Source organism: Prinia subflava, chromosome 5, assembly GCF_021018805.1.
Source record: "Prinia subflava isolate CZ2003 ecotype Zambia chromosome 5, Cam_Psub_1.2, whole genome shotgun sequence".
Classification (NCBI taxonomy): Eukaryota; Metazoa; Chordata; class Aves; order Passeriformes; family Cisticolidae; genus Prinia; species Prinia subflava.
The window spans coordinates 46,735,987-46,763,067 of record NC_086251.1 but is presented as its reverse complement, the minus strand read 5'-3'; the positions used below and the strand labels follow the sequence as shown (position 1 = coordinate 46,763,067).

Sequence of the window (27,081 nt, the reverse complement as noted above, 5' to 3'; positions counted from 1 at the left end):
CCTCAGATGCTCTCATTGTTGGTATAAAAAGTATCTAATCCAAATTTAGTTTAATCTACCTGACTGCCTCTTGGAGTAGGAATAAGGTTTTCAGGCATGATCAAAGTAACCATACCAACTAGAAAACCTATACACTGAACACAAAGAAATTCTAAAACCTGCTTCACTACTTCATTAGGACTTTACTAATAAGTACTAAGAAAATCAGTCACCCAATAAATGTCAGAAGTAACACTTCGAATTGAAAAAAATGGCAGAACTTGTGATTATTGCATCTGAAGACTGAGATTCTTGGAACTCACAAACTGGAAAAAAACCCAGCAAAAGAGGTTGCTGACTAAAGGAATATAGGTTAGAATGCAAACAAATGAAGAGTACAAAATCCATAGCATAGCCTCTTCTACTCTCTTCCATTCTCATGGCAGTGCACTGGCCTTGGCTGCAGATCTAATTGTTTGGACAGGCTTTCAATTCCAATCATTTAGTTGACCAGAATGGATGAAGACCCAGCATCTGGAAGGCTGGATACTAAACTTGGGGTCTGAACATACCAAAAGGAGTAAAAGGGCAGAGCACAAACCTTCAAAACCTGCAGCTTCCCAGAAGCTCCTCTAGGCACTGATATAAAGGAAGGGCAATATCAGGTAGCTACAAGTCAGCGTCTTGAACTCAAAGCTTTTAATATCAAATGAGCCTGACGCTCAAGATAAAGCACAACACATTCCTAGCAGAGCAGCTGGTGGTTGGTATTGATTGCACTGGAAATAAGGAACAGAGAGAATAAAACTAAAATAATATTAAGGTCAAGGCTATTGATAGTCAACGAGCAAAGAACAACAAGATTCACGGTCACATTTACATGTGTTTGTCCCATTTCAGCTTGGCAAGTACCTACCAGGCCTGGCTATATTATCAATCCATCATGCCACAGGCAGTGTGCTACAGTCAGGATTAAAATGTTGCTTTTTTTTTTTCATTTAACACAGCAGAATCCTTCACCACCCCAGCTTTTTACTAAAATACATCACATAGAATTTTAGGCCCTAGAACAAACTCTTTTGGTTAAAAAAACCCCCCAAAAGTACATGGAAGCATCCTTAACAGACCTTTCCCCCACCGGTTTGCTTAATTTTCCTTGCAAATAACTGGATTTTTTTTTTGCCACTGACTGGAGAAATGGTCTATACTATAATTTTTGTAAGATATAACCTAAATAAAGCAGATTATGACCCTGTGACAGAGACCCTAACCTGGGGTGTAGTAGACTGCTCTTTAGAAGAACAAAAACTAGGTCTGATCATTTGCTTCCAACAGGAATTTCAATCTGAATACTTGTCTGTTTACACAAAGCCAATGCCAGCATTTTCTTGTAGGATTTATCTTATACTAAGCAAGGCAGGTGGAGAGTAAATCCAGTTACAAAGCATCTGTAAAACATAACCCCCAGGTGATGCTCCAAGAAAAACATTATCATTTACTGCCCATGTGGAACATGAGTTCTCCCCTCACTCACCACTGATAGTGTTTGTCAGGAGCACAAACTCAGACACAAGAATAGCTTTGGAAAAAATAGAACCGGAGACATAAAATAATCTTAATTATAGCAACAGAGTTTCAGTGAACAGAAGCATCTGCCTTTGGGCAGACAGCACACATGGAGCCTACGCGTGGGTGCAATGCCTCACATCAGAAAGGACGAATCAGCCATTTGCTGAGACCATGGGAGTGCTCAGACAAGCTCCTTATACACTCCAAAAAGGCGTTTGGAAGAAACCCCAACGTGTTTCCTAAAGTCTGTTGGATTGTAGTGTTAAGCAGGCGGTCATTTTAGTCAGTGTTACCTGAAAAAAGACTTAATCCACACAGATGATAACATCACTGCCTTTTATTGAATAGAAAAATATAAGTATCCTAATTTTTTGATAACTTACAAACCATTTCTGGGCAAGAAAATAAAGGGATTGCATGCTATTAATACTCTCATAGCTTCTCTGTTTGTGGGAGACAAATCTGGTGATGAGACTGCTTTTATAGGGTCAGATTTTACATTTAGAGCTTTCAGTATGCTGCACCAATCTTTCTAAAAGCTGCTTGATAACTTAATACTTCTCAAAGAGAAAATGTTATTAAAGGAATAGGTAATTCAAGAAATAGTGGAAAAATCACTTTGAAATATTTGAATCTCATAAAATGCGTGTTTTGAGTGCTGTGTTATCACAGTCGCCTATTTTTGTGAAACATTAGCCTAATCTCTGATGCTAAGCTTATGTACCAATACCCAGTTTCTGCATAAAACAAATAGCCATTAAATCAGAGTAAGATGATGGAAATACAACATGTAAATTAAATCGAAAAGGTTCATACAGCTGCATATATTACTCATACTGGTATTCATTTCCTCACAGGTCTTTTTAGTATAAATATCCTTCTACATTGTTCTCCTACTACTGTTCTAATTTCTGCAAGAATCAGAAACGTGGGCACTCCAGAAAGCTTTGAGGAGAGCAGGATGTTATTTTAATGGGAAAGGGCTGGCCTAATATTTAGACCCTCCAGTGGCAAAGGCCAAATAATTCTTCCATGTAAATCTGCTAGATTACCCACACCTCACAAGTCTGTCTGCCTCACCCTGAAACAGCTCACACCACTTAGCAAAGTTGGAAACAAATGTGGCAGTGTGCATCTGATCACAAAAAACCTCTTGCTGTTCTGAGCAGTCATCAGAAGAGTAAAATCTTTAAAATGTGTTATATGGTTGCAATATATGAACATATATTTTGCTTTTTCAACAAAAATTCTGTTATGGGATCCATAATGCTTTTAGCACAGATATATTGCTAAAGTAAATTTGCTTTGCCGGTATAATTGAGCTTGTGCACCTGAGCACTTCAGTAACATTTGAAAAGTGTTTGGGACAATGGTAGAGGTTTTGATTATGAATCCTTAATGTCAAGTGCTAAAGAGAAAACCTTCACATGCACTTCTTATTAAAAATTATGTTATGCAGGAGAGGGCAATTTTTGTTTAACATTATCTGCCTGGAAGAACGAAAGTCAGCAGCATTATTTTGTATGAGATATCACACTTATTACTTCTGTAGACATTAATTTATATAATTCTACTGCATTTTTACATCACTAATGTGCTGCTCAAACTTAAAAGTGCATTTTTCCTTTTATTTGCCTTTATTTATGATTTTTCACCCAATTCAATAGTTTTTAATGCTTTCAGTAAAGATAAATGGGTTTCAGTATTTATCTGTTCATTCTACACAAGGTAATTTGGTCATTCTGCTGGACAGCCTGGGACATGAGACCTTACTTCTGTTCTACCTGCACAGGAAGGCATAGCTGCCCTCCTGGGCACCCAGTGGAGCTCATGCTGAACTCAAAGGACTGGCTTTTCTCAGCTGTGCCCTCTGTTCCTTGCTTTCCTTCTTCTTTCCAGACACAGTAAAAGCAAGACTCACACATATTTTCCTGTTTCAGCTCTGGAAATAGTCCTGGCTTCTTATTTTCCTATGTATGTGCCTTGGACACATTTAGGGATCTCAATGTGAATGTTTTTAAATTGCTTTTCCTTGGACTTTATTTTTTTTACCTTTTAAACGGAACTTTTGGCAAACTGTTACAATAACAACCAAGATGAGGACATATATGTGATCTATACAGCATAATAACACATCCATCTTCTTTATACAGTATAACTTGTTATTTCTTTTTCAGCTGCTTTGCACCTTGTGCAGATGTCATCATTCAGCTGCCTTTGGAGATACAGACCATAACTTCTTTATTTGCCTCTATAAACATCATTCATCTCATGCAATTTGATGTTTTCCCTTTAAAAAAGATTATATTCAAGTGGTTTGTGGTATTAGCTTTGCTAATACCACTGTTTCTGCAGTGTTTCAGTGTTTTCTCTTGTTCTATGAATGCAAAATACTGTTCTTTGTTCAGGTTTTCTACTGACCCTGAAATATTCTGATATTCTCTCTTGAAATACTCTGATTCTAATTAGTTTTTAGACTATTTGTCCTGGCAGCTGGACTGAGTCAGATCAGATTCCTTTCCCTTCACAATACCTATTTGGTATCAGAGATGTGTCATGGTTACAGTGCCCTGCTTAAAATCTTTGTTGGTCATGAGGTCAGAATGCAACTTTGAAAGCATGTGAACCTCTTGGTTATTTCCAAACACATTAGATACAAGAGTAGAAATCAGAAAGAGACTAAATTTCTACAAATTTTGTGAAGACAAGTGCCTAAAAGAGAAGTGTTCCTGAGGAAAGGGCAGGACCAGGTGTCCCCTGGTCTGTCAGCACCCTGCCCAGCCACCACCAGCTGAGGGTGGCCAAGGGGGTACAGGGCACTGCAGGAGTCAGGCATTAAAAATGGGGAAAACAGGATATCATTGCAGATTTGCTACGCTACAGAAAGATACTAGATCTATCTGAATGTTGGATGTTGGATATCCAGTGAGGTATTTGATTAGGCTGTTGTGAATAGGAAGAAAGGGGATGGAGAACCTGCCCCAGAAACATGCAGGGGTCTCAGCACCCAAACTGCTGGTGGGACAGTGAAATCCCTGTGGGAGAGTGGGCAGATGGCCCAAGGCACAGCCTTTTCTGCCACCATGGTGGGTGTCTGGCTGGGTTCTGTGGGGTGTGGTGCCAGGGAAGCCCACAGGACAGGTGGCTTCCTGGCTGGAAAGCCTTCTCCTTGGGAAAATCAGAGCTGGATAACCATGAAAACAAGTTGCAAGGGTGGGGAAAACCCTTGCAGCCCTCATGGGATGGGCTGGGCGTGCCTTGGAAGCCTCCAGGTGGGAAAGGAGCCCAGCTCTCTGTGCAGAGAGGAAAGCATGTGGTGGCTGCTGTCCTTTCAAAGGAGGCATTTGGGGTGTCATGGGCACATTCCCCACTTTCTGTGGAGCTGTGGTGTGAGGAGACTGTCAAAGTGGGTTGGTGTTGCAAACACAGCTTCTGTTTTAAGGCGACCAATGGAACTTGGCTGATAATACCTCTATTTTCAATCTCTAGATATCTAAATTATCTAGCTTTTTTGGAAATTTTATTTGAGAGGAACCTAGTCTGTTTAAAATATTCAAATCCTTTTCTTCTCTTTGCAAGAATACCCTGTTCCTGTAATAATAACTCAAACACTTCGATTATTATGCATTCTCCTGCTGCAGTTTACCATAACTATTTGAATTACCATGCATTTACTTACACATTTCTTAAAAACCAGGCCTAAAAATTTCATTTTAGCATGCCATCGGAAAAGAGACAAGTGCTTCCCTTCTAAAAGTTCCAATGTGCATCCAATCTTCAACATCCAGTGTTACTTCCTAATGGTAGTAAGAAGATGAGGAGTATGTTTAGTCAAATCTCACCACTTTCCTTTCTGTGGTCCTGTTCTACATAGTCTCTGTTGTGTATTATTGTTATTTACCTATATTTGCCTCCAGAGGCCCGATTTAGCTCTGTGCTGGAAATTGCTTACTGCAGTTATTGCTGTTGCCAAACAGCTGTGATACAACTCCTCTCATGAGCCCATTCAAAGTTTATCAAAATCAAGTGAGTGATGACTTTACTGTACTGACCTTTCATACAAAGATGATTCTGTATATTTAATGTGTAACTCTCCAGGGTTCAGAGAGGGAGCAGCATGACTTCCCCCCAGCTTTCCTGCAATAAGGACCTGCTTATGATGAGTAACTGATGGGAACACAAAGTACATTTAACACCTTTTTCTGTCAGAAGAGCATTTGCTTGGACCGTAAGCCAAGATGCCTTAAAATAATGAATAATGAACTCCCTCACATTCAGCACATTCATTATAAATCCACAAGGTTTGTTTGGGAATTGAAGCATGCAAGTTTCTATCATCTGCTCGTCACATGGCTCTATTCCTGCTGTCCTTAAGGAGATCAGTGTTTGAAAAAAGATTATCAGCAGCCTGACACATCAAGGGAAGAATGTTCTTGAAAAACCTTTTTGTCACACACACAAAAATAGTTATTTTGCGATTCAGCACTTGTAGCCAGCATGGTTAAATATGTGTAGCATAATTCCACTTCAAATAGGATTTGATGCATAAACTTAAATTAAAATAATATTTATGGAAAAATATTCCATGCTGATGTTTGACTTTTTTTGAAATGGATTTCAATCAGTAGAACATATGTGTGTTGGGGGTTAGGATTTTTCCTTATGTTTCTCTCTCATGGAATTTTGTCCCATCTGTTGCTAAGAAACAGTAACTATCAATACTTAAGGGAACAAAAGATGTGGCTGGGAGGAAGAGGAGGGGGAAGGTGCAGCTGGTTACTTTCTTACCTGTGGGGTTTTCTCTTAGGAAGGGTGGCAAAGATACCACGACGGGCTGGGCTCAGCTCCTTTCCCTCTCTCACTGTTGGCATCAGAGGAGGCACAGTCACTCTGTGGTTGCTGCCGAGAGGATTCGCTGCCACTGTGGAGCTTTTGTTGTCTCATTGCTTCTCCTACTGTGCATGAGCCTTTGCTCATTAGAGCAGCTGTTGAACTGGGACCTTACTAACCTCATTCAGACTGGAAGGGACCCTCACCATCTATTCAGGTGCCTCAGGGGAAAATCCCGGGACCCTCCCAACCTCCCCAGAGGATGTGTCTCCCCGGTTGTGTGCTACGGAGGAGCCCGGCTGCCACTGCCAAGCCCCGCTGCTTTCTGCTGCTGTCTCGGGCTTTTTCACTGCATTCTAACCCACACTCCCTGCCTGCCGGGACACTCCACGGCTGCTGCTGCAGCTGCACAGCCCATGACACATTTCCTTTGCTGCTCTGGGGTCTGCTTGTCCCTGCTGTCCCAGCCTCTGCTCCGTGGCTCCTGCTGCCGCCCATTTCGCCGCCTGCCCGCCATTGCTGCGTGAGGGAGGGGAGCTCCCCACAGCGCCCCCTGCAGGCGCGGGGGAACCGCCGCAGGCCGTGCCCGGCCGGGGGCCAGCAGCGCCCCCGGTGGCCGTGCCCGGAACTGCACCCACGGGGAAAGGGGAAAGTGCCCGCGGCCCAGGGAAGGTTTTACTGGTTTGTGGTTTGGTTTGTGTTGCTGCCATTGTGGTTGTCTGTTTGCCTTGTTATACATACACATACTAGTAAAGAACTGTTATTCCTTTCCCCACATCTTTGCCTGAAAGCCCCTTAATTCCAAATAGTAGTAATTTGAAGCTAGGGAAGGGGGGTCATTTTTTTTTCATTCCAAAAATGTTTCCCACCTTCCTTGGAGAAAATGATACCTGTCTTTTAAACCAAGACAATGTGTAAAAGTCAACCCAAGTCCTTCCATATATTGCCAAAGTACTTTTGTATTTTTCAGACTGAATTCTTCCAGGTGATCTTTCTATTAGTTTAATCTATTTCTGTAGCTCTGGGAACACAACTATTTAATAATAAGCAACTATAAAAGGACAGAGTGGAGTTTTATGTTGGAGACTTGGCAAATCAAGATTTACTTTTGTATAATTTTAAATTTAACCATTTTTCCTAAAATTTAACCACTAACCAGTTGTGCAAATTCCCTTGGGATCTGAAACCTAAATCTTTTAAAGCTCATATCTGACAGCCTGGAATAAAAATGTTGCAATTTTAGCTTACTGTCATTTACATGTGATGAAATGAACATGAAATGAGTGTAAAACTGATTGGGAAACAGTGTTCAGACAACAATAGGTACAGACCAATAGTTTTGTTTCAAATAGGAAGAAAGTATTGACAGGGTTTTGCAAAAACACTGGGTCTGTGTTTCTATTACTAACTTGGATAATAGAATACAGGACACAGTTTTAGGTCTGAAGATGATTCCAGGCAGTCAGGGTGGCAAAAATGCTGCAGGACTAGGATTCAAACCAACATGGATAGGGGAAAGTGATCTGAAAAAAACAGAAGCAATTCAATAACAATCCATGAACGATGGTACATCAGAATAATCACCTGCGTAACTGGAAGCACTAGAATTTAGGTAACGGTTTTGAAAAAAAGAATTTGACATTGATATCACATGAAAAACTGAAAATGAATCAACAGTGTTTGAAAATAGCAAGCACCAGTCCAGAAACAGGAACAGGATAAGTAGGTAAGATGAGGAAAATAATCATGCTGCTCCATGCTCTATTAACAAGATATTTTCTCTATCACTGCATCTCATTTTGAGCACTGTAATTGAAAGGAAAAGTGACCAAGAGATGAAGCACAATCTGAAGCATGGTAGAGCAATGGTGGAAAATGGCACATAAGGAAGGGGATATTTCTAGCCTCAGATAGCAAAGACTGAGATGAGATATTCTAAAAAATACTTCCCTTTCAAACAAGAAGGGAATATTCTGTTCTCTGTACTCAGCAGGGCTCAAATGCAAACAATGTGTCTCAGTTGTAGCAAGGGAGATTTAAATTAAGCATCTGGGAAATTGTTTAAAATTAAGATGCTCTGCAATAGGTTTGCAATAGGTTGCTGGGACAACTGTGAAATCTCCAACGCCAAAAATTCATTAGAAGCATGACATACTTCTCCATTTTCTTATCATCATGGGCTATGGTTTGTGGATTCTAATTCTTGCTGTTGCACAGATCTATTACATGGTGCCAAACAAGGACAAAATCTTCTGCAAATAGGCTGAAACTTTTCTGTAGTTTCGGTTGTTCATGCATCGGGCCTTAAAGCCTCAGGCATCCAAAGAAGGTAGAAGAGTGAAAGGCAGGGATAGAACCATGAATAAAGAAGTTAAAATCCTGGCAGATTAAAGGGATCTTTTTTCTAGAGATGCTAAAATATCACAACACTTGCTGTTTACCCTTCACATGTATGCTGCAATCTGAGGAGGTGTAAGCTCTGTTTGACACCTTCTCAGCTGATGGGGCATTCAGAACTTTCTGTGCCTTGCTTGCTTTTCCTCCTGACTTGCCTTATGTGGTATATATACCATGGTATATTTGGCTAACAGAAGAATTTGATGAACTAAGAAAAAAGATAATGGAAGGGAAAAAAGAGGGAGAAGGGTCTTGCAGGTGTGGACTAAGAGCAGGAATCTGAGGGAAAGAACAAGCTGACACAAGCAGTCAGCACAGGGCAAAATCTACCCCTGCAAAACTGCAGGAATTTTCATGGAAAATGTGTTATTTGTTAGAGTTTTTTCAGCTGAGGAAATGAATGACTACTAAACAATTCTTAGAGATAATAATCTGGGTACTTTCAATTTTAAATTGGTCTTCTTTAGAAATTATTTTGTAGACCAAAAAAGGGTCCCTGGGCAATAACTTATTGCTGAACACAGCACTGCATGAACAGAGTTAGCATTTGCACAGTTGGTGGTAAAAGCAAAGCAAAAGGCTAGTCACATTTCTTTGGATTATTTTGTAAAGTGGAATTAATTCTTGTGCAAAATGCCAGATAAAGAATCCAGAAGCAAAGTCTCCACTGATTTCAGTAGAGCAGAATCCATTCTTGAGCAAGAATCCAGCCAAATCCAATGTGTAGAGCCAAAGTGCCATGGGCTGCTTGCCAAAGGAGTAATCCCCCTGCCTAGGAGCCTAGGGCAGACAGACTGACTTTTTCAGTCTCTGCCATCACAAATAAGACTGCCATCACAATAATGATACCTAGGGATCAAGCTACCCATCTGCTATGGAAGGCTGAGAAAAGCAGCTGTCTGGATGCTATTTACAAAGGAATGTTTTTAACTTAGACCTAAGTATTTGCCCAAATGCAATAGTTCAGAGGAAGGTCTGTCACTTTCTCTTGGTAGAGGTGTTGTTCATTACTTCATGCAAAAAGGGCACAGTCAGTACACTGTGAACAGAGTGCTAGAGAAGCATCACCCAGCAAATTACAGATATATTCCCTGAGATGGGCAGGAACTAGCTAGGCCTGCTTTGGAAAAGTGTGATAAGGTGACATCCAGAGTCATCTTCCATAGTAAATTGTTTTGTGGTTCTGGACATCATTCTCTCTGTCTAGTTCTGACCCTGGGCACTAAGTGCAGACCACACTCAAAGGTTAATGGCCAGCAATTGCTGCTACTGCAGCACTAAGGACTCTTCTGAACTCTACTCAGTGTCTCCCTGACCATTGCAGAGATGAGAACAATGATTCCAATCTTTTGAATGCCTACAAACTTAGAACAGCACCCACTGCTCACACCATCAGCTCATTGCCTCATTTAAACAGATGATCAAATACAATTTTATAGTTGTTTAATTTGTGCTGTGACTACTCACTAATAAGACCAAAACTCTTTGGTAAGCTGGAAAAATTACTCTGAGGTAAACTTGAGTTAGGAAAAAGAGAGGATTTCTGCAGCTCCAAGCAACACATGTAAAAGTTATATAAGGTCATTTTCATTTTTCTTCATGCGCATCTTTTTCTTCTAAAGACATCAAAAAGCAAGGTTTTCTCAGATAAGACAAACAGAAAACATAGACAGTGTTCTATGGCTTTAAAAGGGGAATAGCTTTGAAAAGCTTTTTGAAAGATAACATTTGTAAAAACTAAGCCATCTTCCCCTCTGGGGTACCTAATAGGAAATCCATTTGAGTCCAGAAATTGCACCCTTGCTTGGAAAGAGCTGATTCCGCCTTTCATGAAACTTCCCCTTTATAGAAAGCTAGGCAACCTGTGGAAAATAATATTTAATTTAATACATATCTCACTATTGTGCCTCTCAAAATATTTGCAAATTTATATTTATTATATTATCACAAATAATTTCAAACAATGACAAATGAAGGCACATATTAGAGTGAAACTGTAGAAAAACAAAATATAACATTGGGTATGTATTCCACAAGGTTGTTTTTAGACTTATTTATGGTCTTAAAAGTCTGCAGTGATGGGGTTTTCAGCTGGTTTGACATAAAACAGCTTTATAAACACAGACTACATCAAAAAGCTTCTGACTACTTGGACATGAAGTGTCATTCTTTGTGTTCACAGTTTCTCTTAAATCTAATAAAAAATAAGACTATGTTGGTCCACCTTGATGAGTAATGGCTTTAATTTTCCTAGTGCAATATGACCTTTTAAGCAATAAGCAGAGAACTGTGTATATATTGTTGCCAATAGATGTTTGGAAAATAAGGAGTAGGCAAGAGATTGTATTCTTAATTCCTGGATTAAGCAAAAAACTACTGTGAACATTCTCAAACACATTGTACTTGTGTATTTGGCAGTATTTTCTGCCCAGGGGAAAGAAAACACTTGGTGATTCTCCACAGCTTGTACCTGAAAATAGATAAAATAACTTTACTACTTCTTGAATAATCTAAGAAAGTGCTGTGTTAGCCCAGTGTTAATAGCCTAAATTAAAAAACCAGAAGATTCCAACTGTATTGCTTGGAAATGCTGACCCTTCTCTAAGCTAAGGCTCACTGAGCTTCTGTCCCCAGGATGGGGACATCAGGGGGTCACACAAACATTTCCACTTCCACAGCTGTTGGAGAGGAGTCATCCAAACAACTTAATACCCTCCACCTCCAGAGAAACTTTATCCAAATATAATGTTAATCAAGAAGATTTTTTCCCAACCTGACCTCTTTCTCTTGATCAATTCAGTCAGACAAATGGAGCTGGTTCATTTTTTATGCCTATCTGAACCTTCTCTTTGTTCTTCAATTTGTAAATGTGTCAAATGTAATTAAAACTGACACAGGCCAAGATTAAATCAAACAAAATGTAAACATTGTTTGTGTTATTTGGTTGATGCAAAGCTTTCACAATAAAATGCTTTTAGACGGATTAATTCAGCTATTAGAGTGCTGCAGCACTGGAGCTTTGCTCCAACTCTTTGAACTTTTCAGGGACACTGTCATGTCATCTTAGATTCAAAACCTAACACATGGCTGGGGTTCTGAAATTGCCTAAGGGAATCAGGTACCTGACTTCTACTGAAAGTCAGTGTGTGGTGGGAAGTTCATTGACTTCCAGCAGGAGTTAAATGCCTTTGAAGAGTCTATTCATGTCCTTGCAAAAAGAGGCCCATGTCCTTCATGGAGATAAATGAATGTAACTGCTTTCACACCTACCTACCAGCAAAGTGCCCGATGCACACATTTTACAAAACGTAAACTAGCAAGAAAACCCTAAGAGTTACCTCTACTTTTATTTGATTCTATTTTGGTTAGCACTGGATATTTCCTTTCAAGTGTAAAATAATTATACTGTTCAATGATGTTGTTATTAAGTCATGGCATAACTATAAGGTTAAATTTCAGAAGACTGCTCCATTAAGGACTTCCAGTTTCAGCCCGACAGGCTGCAACCTGCAGTTTAACCCACTGGTTTTAGTGGTACTCGTGATCTTTTAAAGTGCAGATTGAGAATCTCGATGCATCCATGTTTTCCCCCAAGCATTTTTGCCTTAAAAACCCCACTCCCACATCTCAATAGCCACCATGAAAATTCATGGCAGACAATAGAGAAACTTAGTACTTTTGAAAACAGGTTTCTGTCTTGTTGACTGAGATTTTAGTGTTAAGCAATACAGCATTAAAATTTACACAGCTTTGAAAATAGATCCCTGACTGTCTCCTATAATTCCTCGTTGCAATTTTAAAAAGTAATGCAAGAAATGTGATGCTATCTGCATTTTTATTGCAATTTACTTTTCACACAGGATGGGCATTTGTCACTCCTGCGTTAAATTCTGCTCTTTCTTTGGTGTATGTACATGTATCTTAACTTGTTTTGCAAATTTAGTATCTTGATACTACATTATGAACAGAGTTTTTGGGGATTTCTCTCTTCAATGCCTTTAGAAAAACAGCTGTAGTAGAACCATGGGACTGTAGTCAGAAATTTCCCTCTCTGATCTTAAAAGTCTTATTTATCCTCAGATATTCTCTAAGAATTCTACAGTCTCCTTGGCAAAGTTACCTCATTCAATGCTGAGTGTGGCTGCTGTAAGGGGAACTCGGTGACAAAGTCAGAGGTCTCTTAGGGACAGGATGACATCATGGTACAAGATGGCACAGGGACAGAATGTGCTCATCCTTCATCTCTGGCAATTGACATCTGAATTGAGATGATCAGTGCAGCTATTCCCTCGTTACCTTCAGTGGACATGAAATCCAGCCACAAAAGCAGTGGAGAGATCTTGCACCTGGCAGGCTTGGGTCATGAGGAAGGCAGTGCCTGAGGGAGCAGAAGGTCAGGGCTGATCAATGAGAACAAAGCTAATGTGCACCAAAGATCCCTCACAGCCTTGTCAAGTCTCTTTGATACAGGCTATTTATTTATTAGTCCCTTGCTTTCACAACCACAGATGTTTTCAGACCTATGGAAAACAGCTGACAAAGATTCCTCTGTGGTGATGAGAAACCAAGGCTGGTAACCAGAAAGAATGGAACAGAGCAACACAAGTGTCTCATGTTTTGAAACCATCTGAAGACCTTCTTAATGTTTGCTGAAGCAATGGGTTAAGTCCTGTACTATTTCTGCTAGTTGGCAGAGGAATACATCAGTAACAATGAGATTTTAGGGTTACAGGCAGTGAACAGAGGGGTTTCTGAATGAATTTGGAAAGAAGGTTTCTTCAGAGCAGTACTTCTCTGTTCTTTTAGGCAAGTATTTTTATTCAGTGAGATTGAGACAAAAAAGCCTTTGGGATTAAAAAAAAAGAAAGAAAAGGAGTGTAACAGTGTAATGGATCCTGGGTATTATAATTGCATCTGAAATAACTCAGTGGCAATTTTTGCTAATACATAACTCCCCAAAAAACCAAATAAAACAGCTTTTCTCACAGAAGTTAGGATTTGGAAGCTGATTTAGATTTTACATAGATGCAAATATGAAGGGATACCCTTAAGACTATTCCATTGCTGCACAGATGAGTTGACAGATATCAGAATTTGGACTGATGTCTTCAGCTTGAAGCTTTCCTTGTAACTAAGAACAGCAGGATTTGAGTTTAAAACAGGATTTTTACTCCTAATAATGTCAAAATAGCTTGCAATTTTTTCACTAGTAAAGTACATTTGTTGAATATCGGGGGGTTAGCTTATTATATGAAAGGATTCCAAGCTTTTCTTTTCAAATTCAAATATCAATAAAATGAATATAAAAAGGTTATTCTACAATATTAGAAACCTAAGTAAAAGAACTTTAGGCCAGAATGAAGAAAAAGGCTATGATATTAATTCCCAATACAAATTAAACTGAAGAGGCTATCTGCATTGTTCTGTATGAGAGAACAACATAATGATGATCTAAATTTTCTAATATTGCAGTATTCTGAAAGGCTTTCCAGCTGTGAGAAAACATTTAGTCCTGATGCCTACAATATTCTTTCCAGGGGATGGGGTCCTCTGTGACCAATTCTGCTTATTTACACTCTCATATATTGTTTAGCTTTATGGTGTTGCATGTTTAAAGGAGAATCAGGAATTCAGCCCAGTCTTCCTTAAATTCTTGCTAGGTTTTATATTAATTTAATCCCTTATTTCTCTAGCTTCCTAATATAAAGGATGATTTCACTGTCATTAAAGATCACTTCTTTTCCTGTTTTCATGATTGTCTCACTGTTATTATTCTTCTCATTGAAATTTCCTTTCTAGTAATAATGAACACTCAGAGCATTTCATTGAGAAAAACAAAGAATTAAACCACTTTCTATTTCCCTAATCAAGACCCTGTCATTATTATCACTGAAAGCCAGAGAAACAGATGAAGAATGACAGAGTTACAGAAAAGAGAAAAAGGACACTGCCAAAGTGTTTCTGTGATCACAGTAATTTATAATAACTCTCAGGATGCTGGCATGGCAATCTAAGTGCATACTAAAGCCTGTTGTGTAAACTCAGTTACCAGTTGCATTACACAATGCTGATGCTTCAGTCATAATTGAGGCAATTATGAACAGAAATTTGGAAAGCCTTTGATTCCTATTGTGGACTAAGTCATACTCGTCAGTATGTCAATTTTCAATTTAATTTGACATTTTTGAAACAGAAAGCCACAGTAATTCAACTCTAGAAGAAAAAGTAGCCTTGGAAAAGAATCATGTTTTGCAAATGAAGAAAAGAAAACAGAAGTAGGATAAATTTTTATTCTATCACTTTTGACAGTATCCTCTTATAGGAAAGACTAAATAAATTCTAAAGGCAAAATTCTCTTCCCATTCGCATTACAATAGCTCCAGAATATACCTACCAACTTTCATACTATTTTTCATTAAATTAGATCTGCAAAATCACAAAGGCTGATTCATCTTTTGGTCTCAGATAAGTCACTTCCAGGGAACAGGCATGATAAGAGTAAGACAGAAAGTTCCAAACAATCTCTAAATTAAAAATATGTTCAGTAGACACTCTTGGTTTCTTCCCATCCCACAGATTTCTTGTCCCGAAATCTGTGTGTCACATAATGGAGAAGAATAGGACATGGAAATTTTATCTGAAAGCTAAATTAAAATCTTCCTGCAGTAACCTTCCTGCTTGAGGAGCAGAATGATGGAGAAGAAGGAAGACCGGGACTGGTACAATGCAAAAACATTGACAGCCCCCAAAAAAGGCAAGAGGTCTTCCATGAGGAGGTATGCTCTTTACATCATCCCACCCTCTGGTGGTGCTCTCTCTCTAGCTATTTCACTTGATTCACGTTGTTTCAATACCTGTTGAAATAGTTCACACTATTTTGCTGTTATTACTGGTACTATTTTACCTATCCATGCTTGTCTCTGCCAGTCTGTTATTCATAATTGCTAGGGCTCCAACCCCACCAGAGAATCCATTTTGCTTCGAACTAGAGCTCATTTGCCTTGGATACCCATTAGCAGTTTCTGACAGCTGTTTCTGCATGATGGCCAGTGAGACCTTATTGGAGGCCAGGAAGTCCTTCATGGAGATCATCTCTCCTGACAGACGGCGTCTGTCTGTGTCACTCTCATTGACAGCGTCAGTCTCGATGGAGATGTTCCTCTGGCTGCGTACATTTCCTGGCATTACCACATTCCTCCGTGAACGAAACAATCTTCTTTGGCATCTGTGGCAGCACTTGCAGGCCAACTTCTTTAATATCCAGTTTATGGACTGCTTGATGACAATAGAGATCACATTAAATAAGGAATAGATGCAGCACACTCCCATGAGTATGAAGACAAAGTTGCCAAAGCGGTAAAGGCCTTGGCTCTCATACCTGATGTTCTGGCTACTGACCAGATCACCAAAACCAATGGTGCTGAAGGCCACAAAGCAGAAGTAAAGTGAGTCAAAGTAACTCCACCCTTCAATTGGTGTGTACATTGCAGAGGCACAGCAGGAAATGATGAGGGATGCTACACATAAAATCAGCATAACATAGTACACAGAGGGCTTCCAGCCCGCCAGGCTGTCCACCTCAGAGGTCCCTGAGCCCCGCCGGCCGTTGTGAGGGAGAACCCCTTTCCTCCTCAGCTGTCTTTCGTGGCAGGACTTCATGACGTAGGCTATGACAGTGATCAAGCGCTCCAGGAACAGGTTAAAGAACAAAATGGTCCCTGCACATCCTATAAGGCCGTAAAATATCAGAAAAATTTTGCCTCCAACGGTGGCTGGGGTGGTCATACCAAATCCTGGAAGACAAAAAAGAACAGTTGAAAAAAATAAACCTGTAGGGCACCATGCAAGACCGATGAACTGGTAGCAAATCCTTGTGGTATAGTTCAGCTTTGAGAGAAAATATATTCTCCCCAGATGTTACCCTCTTGTGCTTGACTGTGTCTGAGCTGTAAGGGGAAGGAACACATGCCAGCATTTCCTCCTGAATCAGAATGAAACAAAAAAGCAGAACAAAACACATGGACAGGAAAAGAGAGTTTAGAGGAGGTCTGAATTTTGGTCTGGTTGCTAGGTTCACTCTTTCTCTCTTTGTGCTTTGGATCACTTCCAGGCTTTGGGGTTATCACAGCTGGTTTCTTCTGTCTGATGCTTTTCTGCACCATGGCTCTGCCCCAGGGGTGGCTCTTGCCTTCCAGAGCAAGTCTTTGGAACACAAAGTGACATTTCTGTGAGGCTCACTTGACTGCTGGTGTTAGTGCAGGTGGCATATCACCCAGCACTCAGCACCCACTGTAGCCTGGCTGTGGAAGCCTAGGCTGGAAGCACACACCAGATGACAGCCCCTGACACGATCAGCAGCCCCTCACGAGTGTCCCAGTAGGAGTTAAAGATGCCCTGCATCTGACTCAGATGTCAGTCACTCATTATCAACCCCTTTTCAAATCAGCATTGCTGAAGGTTTTCTATTTCCCTGTGTCCCACTCCAAAGCTCAAGTCTGCATATGGATCTCATCATGTGTCCTGATTCCCTGTCATGGGATTTCTCAGGCCAGAGGTGTTTCAGTCTACTCTCAAATATTTCCCATCTTAAAGCCTGAAAAGAATAATTTTGTTTTGGTTAAAGCTGTTGATAAGACAATTGTGCTTTAATAAGATTACTAAAGAATAAAAAGATGTCCAGAACATCATTGAGCAAATTGGAGTGACACTCATGACAAATCTTTGCTGGTGTTTTATCAGGATTATTAAAGGACTACATAACTGACCAACTAAGCAAAAACATGTTTGTTGACAGGACAGAAAAATCACAGGAGACACTGGGGTTTTTTTTCTTTCTCTTTATCAGATGTCAATTATGAAATAAAGATATTAGGCTCTGAGAAATAAAGGAAAATATAGTCAGTATGATATACTTGTACTTCAAAGACAAGAGCAGTGTGAAAAAACCATGTTTCCAACAGTGCCAAACTGCACCCCTCTTCCCTTCAGCAGCAACCTGCTGCCAGCACAGATTCCTCTCTAACACTGGTCCTGCCTCACACTGTGAAGTGTCAGCCCTCACCCCTCCAGCTCGAGCGCCACTAACAACAGCTCCAAGCGTGGGCTCTGGGCTCTCCAGCGTCACTGCACTTTTGCCTGCATCCACAATCAAACATCAAGTGGTCCTACAGGAAGCTCCAGCCTCCTCATTAAATTTCTGTGCTAGAGAGAGCAGGACTGCAGCTCTGTGGTGTGGAAAACAACATGACAAGTGACAAACCACAGACAAAACGTTTTTCACTACAAGAACTTTTTCTTGTTGTTGTCTTTGGCACACAAATATTTCCTCTTGCTTTCCACCCTCCCTTTCTGTTCCATTACTTGATCTCTCTATAATTCTAGTTTTAATGCTTATTTTCTGTGCAGGCTGGCTTATGTGCAAGTCATGGCCTCCACCCTGTGGACAGACACAAAAAAACAATGAACAAGAGGAATCTCCCTGCAGCTGGTGAGCTCTGCCCAAAGAAGCTGTGGGGAGGGAAGTGAGGGGTTGCCATGTGCCTGCCCCACCCTGTTCCTTGAAGAAGGGAAGCAGCTGTAGGCTGGGCAGAGATGGAAATGGGGGGAGCCCCTGACACAGGGTGAACAGCATTTAGGGACTGGCAGGCATCTCCTACAGCATAAAGGAAATGCCTTGGAAAGAGAAATGCAGTTAAGGCTCCCACTCCCAGGGCAGTTTTATGCCTTTGGGCTGCTTCCCACAGGTCTCTCTTGGGATCCTGCCACTGGCATCACAGCTGGAGCCTGAACTCCTCGGGTTGTTTCTTTGGCTGACTGGGTTTTGTTGCTGGGTTTGTTCTGTGACCCACCAGCAAAGGCTTCACAAAGGCCCTCAATAGGCATTCCAGGGAATCGTGGTGGACTATGAACAAACGACACAGTGAGCAACCAGTGTGACCCAGAGACCACAACAGTGAAAGAGCAAGAAGTTACATTGCAGATTGGGAAGCAAATACAGAATGAAATGATGAAATAATATAAAAGAGGAAATCAAAGCAGTGGCTGACACTTGGAGACTATTTGAAAATACAAAATTGCTTCTTATGATGAAGAAAAAAAAGGACATAACTGCAGGAAAAAAATGCCAGTGATTTTATGGTATGAGAAAATGCTGATTAAGTTTAGTGAATTTTATTTTATAAGTTGGGTGACTTTTCTTGAAAGCACTGTTTCAAGTAGCAATTGAGATTATAGTTAATCAAGTGGAAATCAGATCATTTTGTCTTGGGAAAATAGAATGTTTTTCAGGTACTAAAAAGTGTTTCAATTAATTTGTTAGACATGTCTGCAAATATGGCATTGGATTATCACCATTGATAGAAATGCACGACAAATCCTAACTTTACAAGCCCAGCAATGAAGGCAGCATTCTTAGTAAAAATTTCAGGATCCTATTTTGAAATCAGTATAATACTGATTTACCTGTATCTCACGATCAATTGACTTCTATAAATTAGTGTGATCTTTCTTAATATTCAGCTGAACTGAGCAAGTACATTTCTTATACTTCACTTATCCTCCAAATACTATGGTTTGGTTTTTTCACCTATTGCCTAAGCAAGAATTCTGGGTTTTTTTGGTGAATATTCATATTGATTCTGAATTTCTCTGCAGCAGATCTACTTTTTTTAGAAGTTGGAATAAATTTAAACTCCAAATAGAGTCAGAAAATTTTTTCTAAACACTGCACACACCTCTTATGGGGAACAAATTTTTGGATTTTGTTTTGGCAGCAGAATTTCTATTATGAAGTCTGGTGCTGCAAAGCACTCTAAAATTCACCTGTGTGTTCAGGTTATATTTTGTGGATATTCCAAAAGTATACACTTATATAAAAAAACCAAACTGTAAAGGGAAATCACACTGACAGTATAATATAATCACACTTCATTATTTCTTGAAGTAAATACAGGGTATAAATGGAGAAAAGCGAGCAGCTGTAATTCTTATGGATAGCCAGTTTGATAAGAAGGACTAAGGTCCAACAGGAAGCTCTCCTAAAGCAGAATCCTCCAACAGCAAACAGTGAATAACATCAAGCAAATATTAATCTCAATCTAACAGCAGAAAGATTACATTGAAATGGAACAAGAGGAAACAGGCATCAACTGCCTATTCCAGGCCAATATTAGGTAATTTCATCTCTTCTGCTGCAAACTGCTCCAGTGCTACCAGCTGGTGTGCTACTTGTGGGTCATTACCCACACTCATGTCCCTCTGGCTGGTGACACATGGTTTGGCATTTTGTGTTTTAATTCTGGATGTCCTGACATTCACAGGTTACATTAATTAAAACTTCAGTTTTCATTTCCTGGTGCACCTGGTGCCATGAAAAAGTATAAGAAATAGTTCATCATGAATGAAGCCTGGGGCACCCCACATAGCGTGTGTGTAGGGAGACTGGGACACACATATAGATTTCACAGGTAATTTTAGATCATGCAATTGGGTCTTTCCATTGTTCTGAAAAATATCTCTCCTTTCTGAGAGGTCTCATTTCCTTTCTGAATGTGTGCAGTTCACTGCTCCTGCCCTTCCCACAAAGAGGAAGTAGGCAGAAAGAGGGGGCAACACTGTAGCAACGAGTCACTGTGATGTTAGAAATATAAATATCAACACAAAACAGCGTTCCAGTTTAGCCTACAATGAGAGCTCTTTTTGATGTTGTGTCTGTATTCCTAATGTATTTTATATTTATTTCTTTTTCTCTATCAGTTCCGTTTAGACACTCACTGGGGAAATGATGAATTTCCAGTGAAATAGACAATGGATAATAATTGAGGTTCATGATAGGTGTGAACCAAACTAAACAGGACAAAGACTTTCAACTGCAGTGAAAAAAATCAAGAAAATAGTAATCAGTAAAGAGAAATATAGGAAGCCTTAGATACCTGCAAAGATGCTGACCCTCCTTTTTTCAGACATTCTGTACCGTACTATCTACATAAGTATGATTTGTGCTTCTAAAAGAGACAGAAAAAACAACTCTAACAGAAGCTGTACTTCAAAGACTTCATTGAGAAAATGTCCTATACTTCGTAGTGCCAACACTGTACAGACATCAATATTTTGGCAAAATTCACTTCTGCCATGATAACCTCCTCTGGTGCTCTCTGAGCAGAACAAGTACTCCTGACAAAACTACTTCTGCTGGAGTAATTCTCACCTGTAGAGACTCTTGTAGGAATAGCTAAAGGACTCTCAAATCTTGTCACATTGCTGCCCTCACGACACTGCTATGTCAGCAAGCTTGTAAAAATGCCCTGTTCCAGAAAGGAAGGAGGACATTAAGTCCTTCTTTCCAGAAAGAGAAGGAAAAGACTCATTCCTGTGAAGACTTCCACTGTATGAGAGGACACACTGATGGAAGCAGGCGTGGTGCTGCCACAGCTACCTGATGGCAACAAACCTGTACTTAGGTCCAATTTCTGATACGAAAAAATATCTTTAGTGTTGCTGATTTTGCTAAGTCTAGGCAGAAAAGCGCACACACACACACACACACATATGCATGCAGACACCTCTGATTTCCCATCAGTGGAAGATCATAATCTGAACTGTATGGCTGGCTGGTGAGATATACATCCATGCATATCAACATCATCATTCATGCATTTCAACATCTTGACCTTGTCTCTTATGAGGAAGGGAGGATGAGCAAGCCATGAAACTTTCCTTTAATGCAACAATTATTTGACAATAGAATATTTTATCAGGACAGTCAGGGGCGTGGTATCATTTATTTAATTGCCAATGCTGTTTTCTTGTGCAGATGCCTAAGTGGTGGGGAAAGGCTCAGCCTGCCCAGGGAGGCAGGGATACACGGCTATAACAGCATTCCTCTGTGCTCTATGCTCTTCTGTTTCTGATTTGTCTGCCCGAACAACCTCTGCATCTCCTACCCAGCACATCCAGCACTCCAGAGCTATAAAACCTGGAAATGTCTCCAGGGCTGTTTGAACTGAGTCATAACTGCAGACTGCTATGATGAGTGCTCAGCTGCTTGGTGACCTGGGACCTGCCCTGAGTGCTGCTGCTGCTTCCATCTGTGCCAGCCTGCACCTGCTATGTCATGCACAGGCAGGACCAGAGGGATGTAACCTGTGGCAGGGTTCAGTCCATTCCAAAAGGACAAACACAGATGCTGGAACTAACGGTGTAGGATGGCTTGATGAAACAACACATATATGGGATCTTTTTCCTTCTCAAACTTGTTTGGAGACTTGTCACACTGGACAGACAGAACTCCTGACACTGTTTCAGTGAGGATGGAGGGCTGGTTGGAGATAATGGTTTGAGGACTGCATGGATGCTGTGCTCGGTCTGTGCCATCACTGGGACAGAAGACTTGTGTAAGAGATTGGGTGTAAGACTTCTTGCCCTCTGAGGAAAGGCTTCTGTAAACCCAACACTGTGACACAGTTGTAGGTTAGTGTCACACCAAGTGTGTGAATGGGACTTTGAGGTTAGAAATAGCAAAACCTTGGGCTTTCACTGGTTTGTTCCTGAAGGCACAAGATAAACTGGTTTGTGTTGGAGTGTGAGGCAATGTCTCTATTTAAAACAGCAAAGTTCAGCTCACAGAGAGTCATTGTTAAACCCTGTCTGGAGAGCTACATGCCTGTTACTGCCCTTCTCTCATTTCACATATGGAAATGCATGTTCTGCCTTGAACAGAAACCTACCTTAAGTAAAGCTTCCAATGTTAAGGAATCTAAAAGACATAAGTATAAGGAATGCTAAAGGGATAACTTTAAAAGAATCATGTCATCAAAAACCCAGTTTTAATAGACACCTTGAGGGGTCTGTTCACACCTCTGTTATCACGTCTGTGTAGTCCTTCAAGAATACATGACTGTAATTTTCATTATTGCAAGATTTTCACATAAGATAATCCATGAAAACATTGCCATTCTGTTTTATATAATTAAGGTTATATTTTATTTAAAGTTCACACCAGGTATTCTAAATATACACAGCCTTATTACAGCTACTGTGTGATCCTAAATTCAATGTATAAATGTTTTATGCCCACCTTCAGGTTTCTGTTTATAATTTTTTTGTAGTTTTTGATGCTGAAGGTGCTAGGATTAGTGCATTTCCATCACCCCTAGAAAGATTTGTACCTCTGTACAACTTTTGTGTTACCATAGGGATTGAACAAAGTTCAGTTTTGAAATACCTTATTATTATTTTCAAGCTTCATAACTTGTTGAACAGTCATTTAAAGGTTTTTATGTAGCCTTAAAACATATAAACATTTATCTAATTAAATAATATACATTGAATATTAAATACATTTTTGTATTAATTATTCAATCACATTTTCTTTTTACTATGTTGTATGAAAAGACATTTATGCGTCCATGTGCCTGGCTCCAAGACAACCTGAAATCCTGTGCTCAAATGGCTTAACAGCTTCTGTCTTGGCATGGGTACAGTAATAATGACAAGTGGTAATTCTGTGGACAAGATTCATATATATATACGCAAAACTGAAAAATATACAAAATTACATCTGAGTCAGATACATATGCATACATAGAAATCTTCTCTTTTTTTTGAATATAAACATTTATTTTCTGTTGGACAGTCTACCTTACTAAAAAATAGTAACTTCAAACCATAATCATCTTGGCAGGATAACAGTTTATCTGAATCATGAATCTAATTAACAGTTTCAAGGGTTTGTTTGCAGTCATTCAGTCTGTGTAAACATAATAACCCAAACCAGCATAGAATAGGAACATAATACTGTGTACTCATTAAGCTGTAAGTTCATCTACTCTAAAACTGGCCTTTTTAAATCATACAAAGCTGCCTGTATTTCAAGAATTTTCAAAGGCTAGTTTAAAATTGCTTATTGTTACTTTATTGCTGGCATATACAGGTTTTCTCTGGAATAAAGCTTTAGCATGTCTTCTAATTTAGGGGTAAAAGTATCGGAAATGAAGCAGACTTTTTGGTCCCCTCAGGGTGGTGTCTGCTTGAATCCTCTTGATAACCTGAGCTTGGGGACATACTGTTAGGGGCATCTCAGTGAGGGGATTTTGTAAAATTAAAGCTCTTCCCTGGCTTTATATACCAACAATTTTAAGCAACAATGTCTCTTGTGATTCAACTAAAGCAAAAATATCTCACCTGTGAGTATTAAAAAAGTAAAGACAAAAAATCTGCAGTATTACAGACTGTAAGGAAGCTGGACACAGATAAGAACTCCCTTTCGGTAAGCTGAAGAAACAGTACATGTGCAGGTGTGTTTGTGTGTGATTACATTTTCCTAATCAATTTCAAGCCTTATCTGGATGTCAGAGAGGAAGTTTGGTAGCCACTGCTACCAGGACCACCACGTGCCAAGGGCCTCAGCATCGCTACTTCCCAGGAAACAAAAACCTCACCCAGAAAATTAGGTTGGCCTGATGCTTGGATACATCAAACTACAGGACAGATCAAAAGACCATGGCATAAAAGACAGTACAGATATTGCTTTAGTCTCTTGGAGACTGACAGAAAGCCCCCAAAAGCTAATAATAAAGGAAAAAAAAAATCATAGTACTCAAGCAGGTCCTGCAGGAACTACAAATATGAAGCAAAGCTCATGAAGTCATACCATATAGAAAAGGCCATTGGTATTGTGTGTAATAAGGATTTTGAAATATTCTGTATAAAAGCAGAAGCAGATATTATTATTGTAATTAAAATTTTAAAATCTGGTAAATGATGACAGACAACATTATCAGAGATTTCAGTGAATATATATCACTGGACAACTGGTGATGGAGAAATGACAAACCTTAGAGTGGTTGAGATGAACATATGATGATAAACTTCAACTTTGGTTTTAGTAACTCTGAATGTCGTATCTCTTAATCTGTGTCTCAAAAGCCAGGAGTTATGAAGGGGCCAAAGGCTATTTCTCTTTTTTTTTTACATTTTGAAAGCAAACATTTATTCTGGGGTGGGGGGCACCGATGGATGGACACTTGGGGAAAAAATCTGAGCTTGTCAAGCAATCAGAGAATTACAGAATAGACTGGGTTGGAAGTGGCCTTCTAAGATCATCTCATCCAATCCTCCTGTCATGGGCAGGGACATCTTCTGCTTGACCAGGTTGCTCAATCTGGATAATGCTGGGTTTCTCCAAAGACTATACAAACTACCTACTACAAAAAGCACTTTTGGCACCAGGTACAAAAATGTCAAGACAAACTTAAGATACCATAATGAAGGAAAAGAAATCAGAGATGTGACAACAGTAGAAAGCACAGTGAATTTTGGCTCAGTGAAAAGCATAAGCCATGGCTGAAACCTTGTGCTGGCCCATATCCATCCAACAGCAAGGCGTGTGGCTTTGTTTTTGAAATGTCTGGCTTTTTCAAAATGTAAAAGGACTTGCAGAGTCCCTGGCTCACGGATGCCCTAAATCTAATGCATATGTCCCTTCCTGTGAGGCCAGAGATGCTCTTGTAGTGACAGCTCTAGTGGCAAATGCCTGTAAGACAAGCATAAATTCAGTGAACAAGTCTACTCACATGATTTTAACAGGTCCAAACATTTATGTAAAACGGGACCCATTTGTAAGATATGTCAGGGAGGTTCAACACCCTGCTACTCCAAATCCTCCACAGTAACTTTGGCTTGCTGTCAAAGTGTTGGGCCATTGCAAATGTAAAAACACCCACAACACAATACCTATTTCAAGGGCTGAATCTCTTCTCACCTATCTGGGTGATGATCAGTCCTGCTCTATGTGCATCAGGCACATTCAAAGTCTCAGCATTTGTGTTACCCACGCAAACAGTTAAACAAGGACAAGACAGGCATGCAGAGGCGGGGAGAGCTGAATGAGATTATAGCAAGATGTTAAGGAGTAGTTAGAAGATACAGAGCTAGGCACTTTCTGATATAACTGAACAAGGGATGTACTATGGGCATTTCAGAATCAGACAGTGGCTAAGGTTGGAAGGGACCTCTGGAGATTGGTCAGTCCAGCCCCCTTGCTCAGCATGGCCTCCCTTGCTTAGTAGGTGCCCAGTTGGATGGGAATTCATCTAGAGGGTAACAGGGGTCTCTGGCTTTCCAGTCAGATATTTATAGATTTGTGGAAATAAAAATCATATTTTAATGATGTCTGGAAATAGAAATGTTCATATATGCAAAGATAAAACTGCAATGAATCCTTTCAGAGGTAAAATTGTGAAGCTGTTTCTGAAACACTTTTGATTAAAGGTTAAATGGTTCATAATAGCTTTCGACATCTTTATTTTAAGATCTTTATTTAAATTATTTATTTATTTAAAGATTTTTTTTTTTACTTTCTCTCTGCTTTATGAGATTTTTCTATGCAAGGATAACTGAATTAACAGCTTTTATTTGGTGAGCAATCACCACACTGCTGTTGGAAGTGTGAGCCCCTCTAGAGGAGCTCTCCTCTCTGCCCAGAGGTATCTGCAGCTACTATTTCCAGGAAAATATTTGGGAGCCTCCAGGGAAAGTGAGCTCTTCTCTGATGACAATCCCTGAATGGAAATGATAAGGATGAAAAACATAAGAGTAAAAACTTTGTGGGTGAAATGCCTGGCTGAACCTTGAAGAGGTTACCTGCACTCTGGAGTGCAACGTAGCGTGCTGTTCCTTTTCTTGAAGCCTGAAGGCCGTGTCCTGGCCTTCATGCCAAGGAACAGGGACTTCGGAAAGGCCTGTCTTTCCAAACATTGGTGTTTAAAGAAGGAAACACATTTTAAAATGCACAAAGAGAAATTTATCACAAGAATCACCCTAGAGATTTCAGATTATTTTGGAAGATAGCTTTTCCCAGTCTTTGGGAAGCTGTTAAACCTGGAAGCAGGAAAGTTCAGTGGTTGGCAGCTTACATACAACACACAGCTTTGTAAATAACCTTTTCACAGATGTGGTGTGGTTTACTTGATACTGTTAATGCTGACCAGTAAAATAACTAAATTTAATCAAACTTCTTTTTCACACTCTGCTTATGAAAACAGTGAAGCTGAGAAAGCTTTTACTAAATATGTTTATCCAAAAACATAGTAGTATCACCTGTTTAATTCATTGTGTATTCTTCCAGAGGAAGAAAAAAATGCCCAATTTACTCCAAATACAATCTACTTGTAAATTTTAAAACCCTTGAAAAAATGACAAAGTAAGGTCCTAGCTTTTTCTAGAAGTTTTGAAAATGCCACCTGTACAAGCAATAGGTTTAAAGGCTTCCAACCTCATAGTTCACAGTACTTCTTCCCCAGCTGAACA

The 27,081-nt window shown here is 39.8% G+C and overlaps 1 protein-coding gene across 2 annotated transcripts in view; it reads right to left on the bottom strand.

The window, feature by feature from the left end:
* Nucleotides 1-15,050: 15,050 nt before the first annotated feature.
* The window catches only part of KCNK13 (potassium two pore domain channel subfamily K member 13), a 48,776-nt gene continuing 36,745 nt past the window's right edge, over nt 15,051-27,081 (bottom strand). For both annotated transcript variants that reach the window (XM_063399197.1, XM_063399198.1), the window contains one exon: nt 15,051-16,568. In XM_063399197.1, coding sequence (XP_063255267.1) covers nt 15,676-16,568 — 893 coding nt within the window. In that variant the 3' untranslated portion in view covers nt 15,051-15,675. The remainder of the gene's footprint in view (nt 16,569-27,081) is intronic.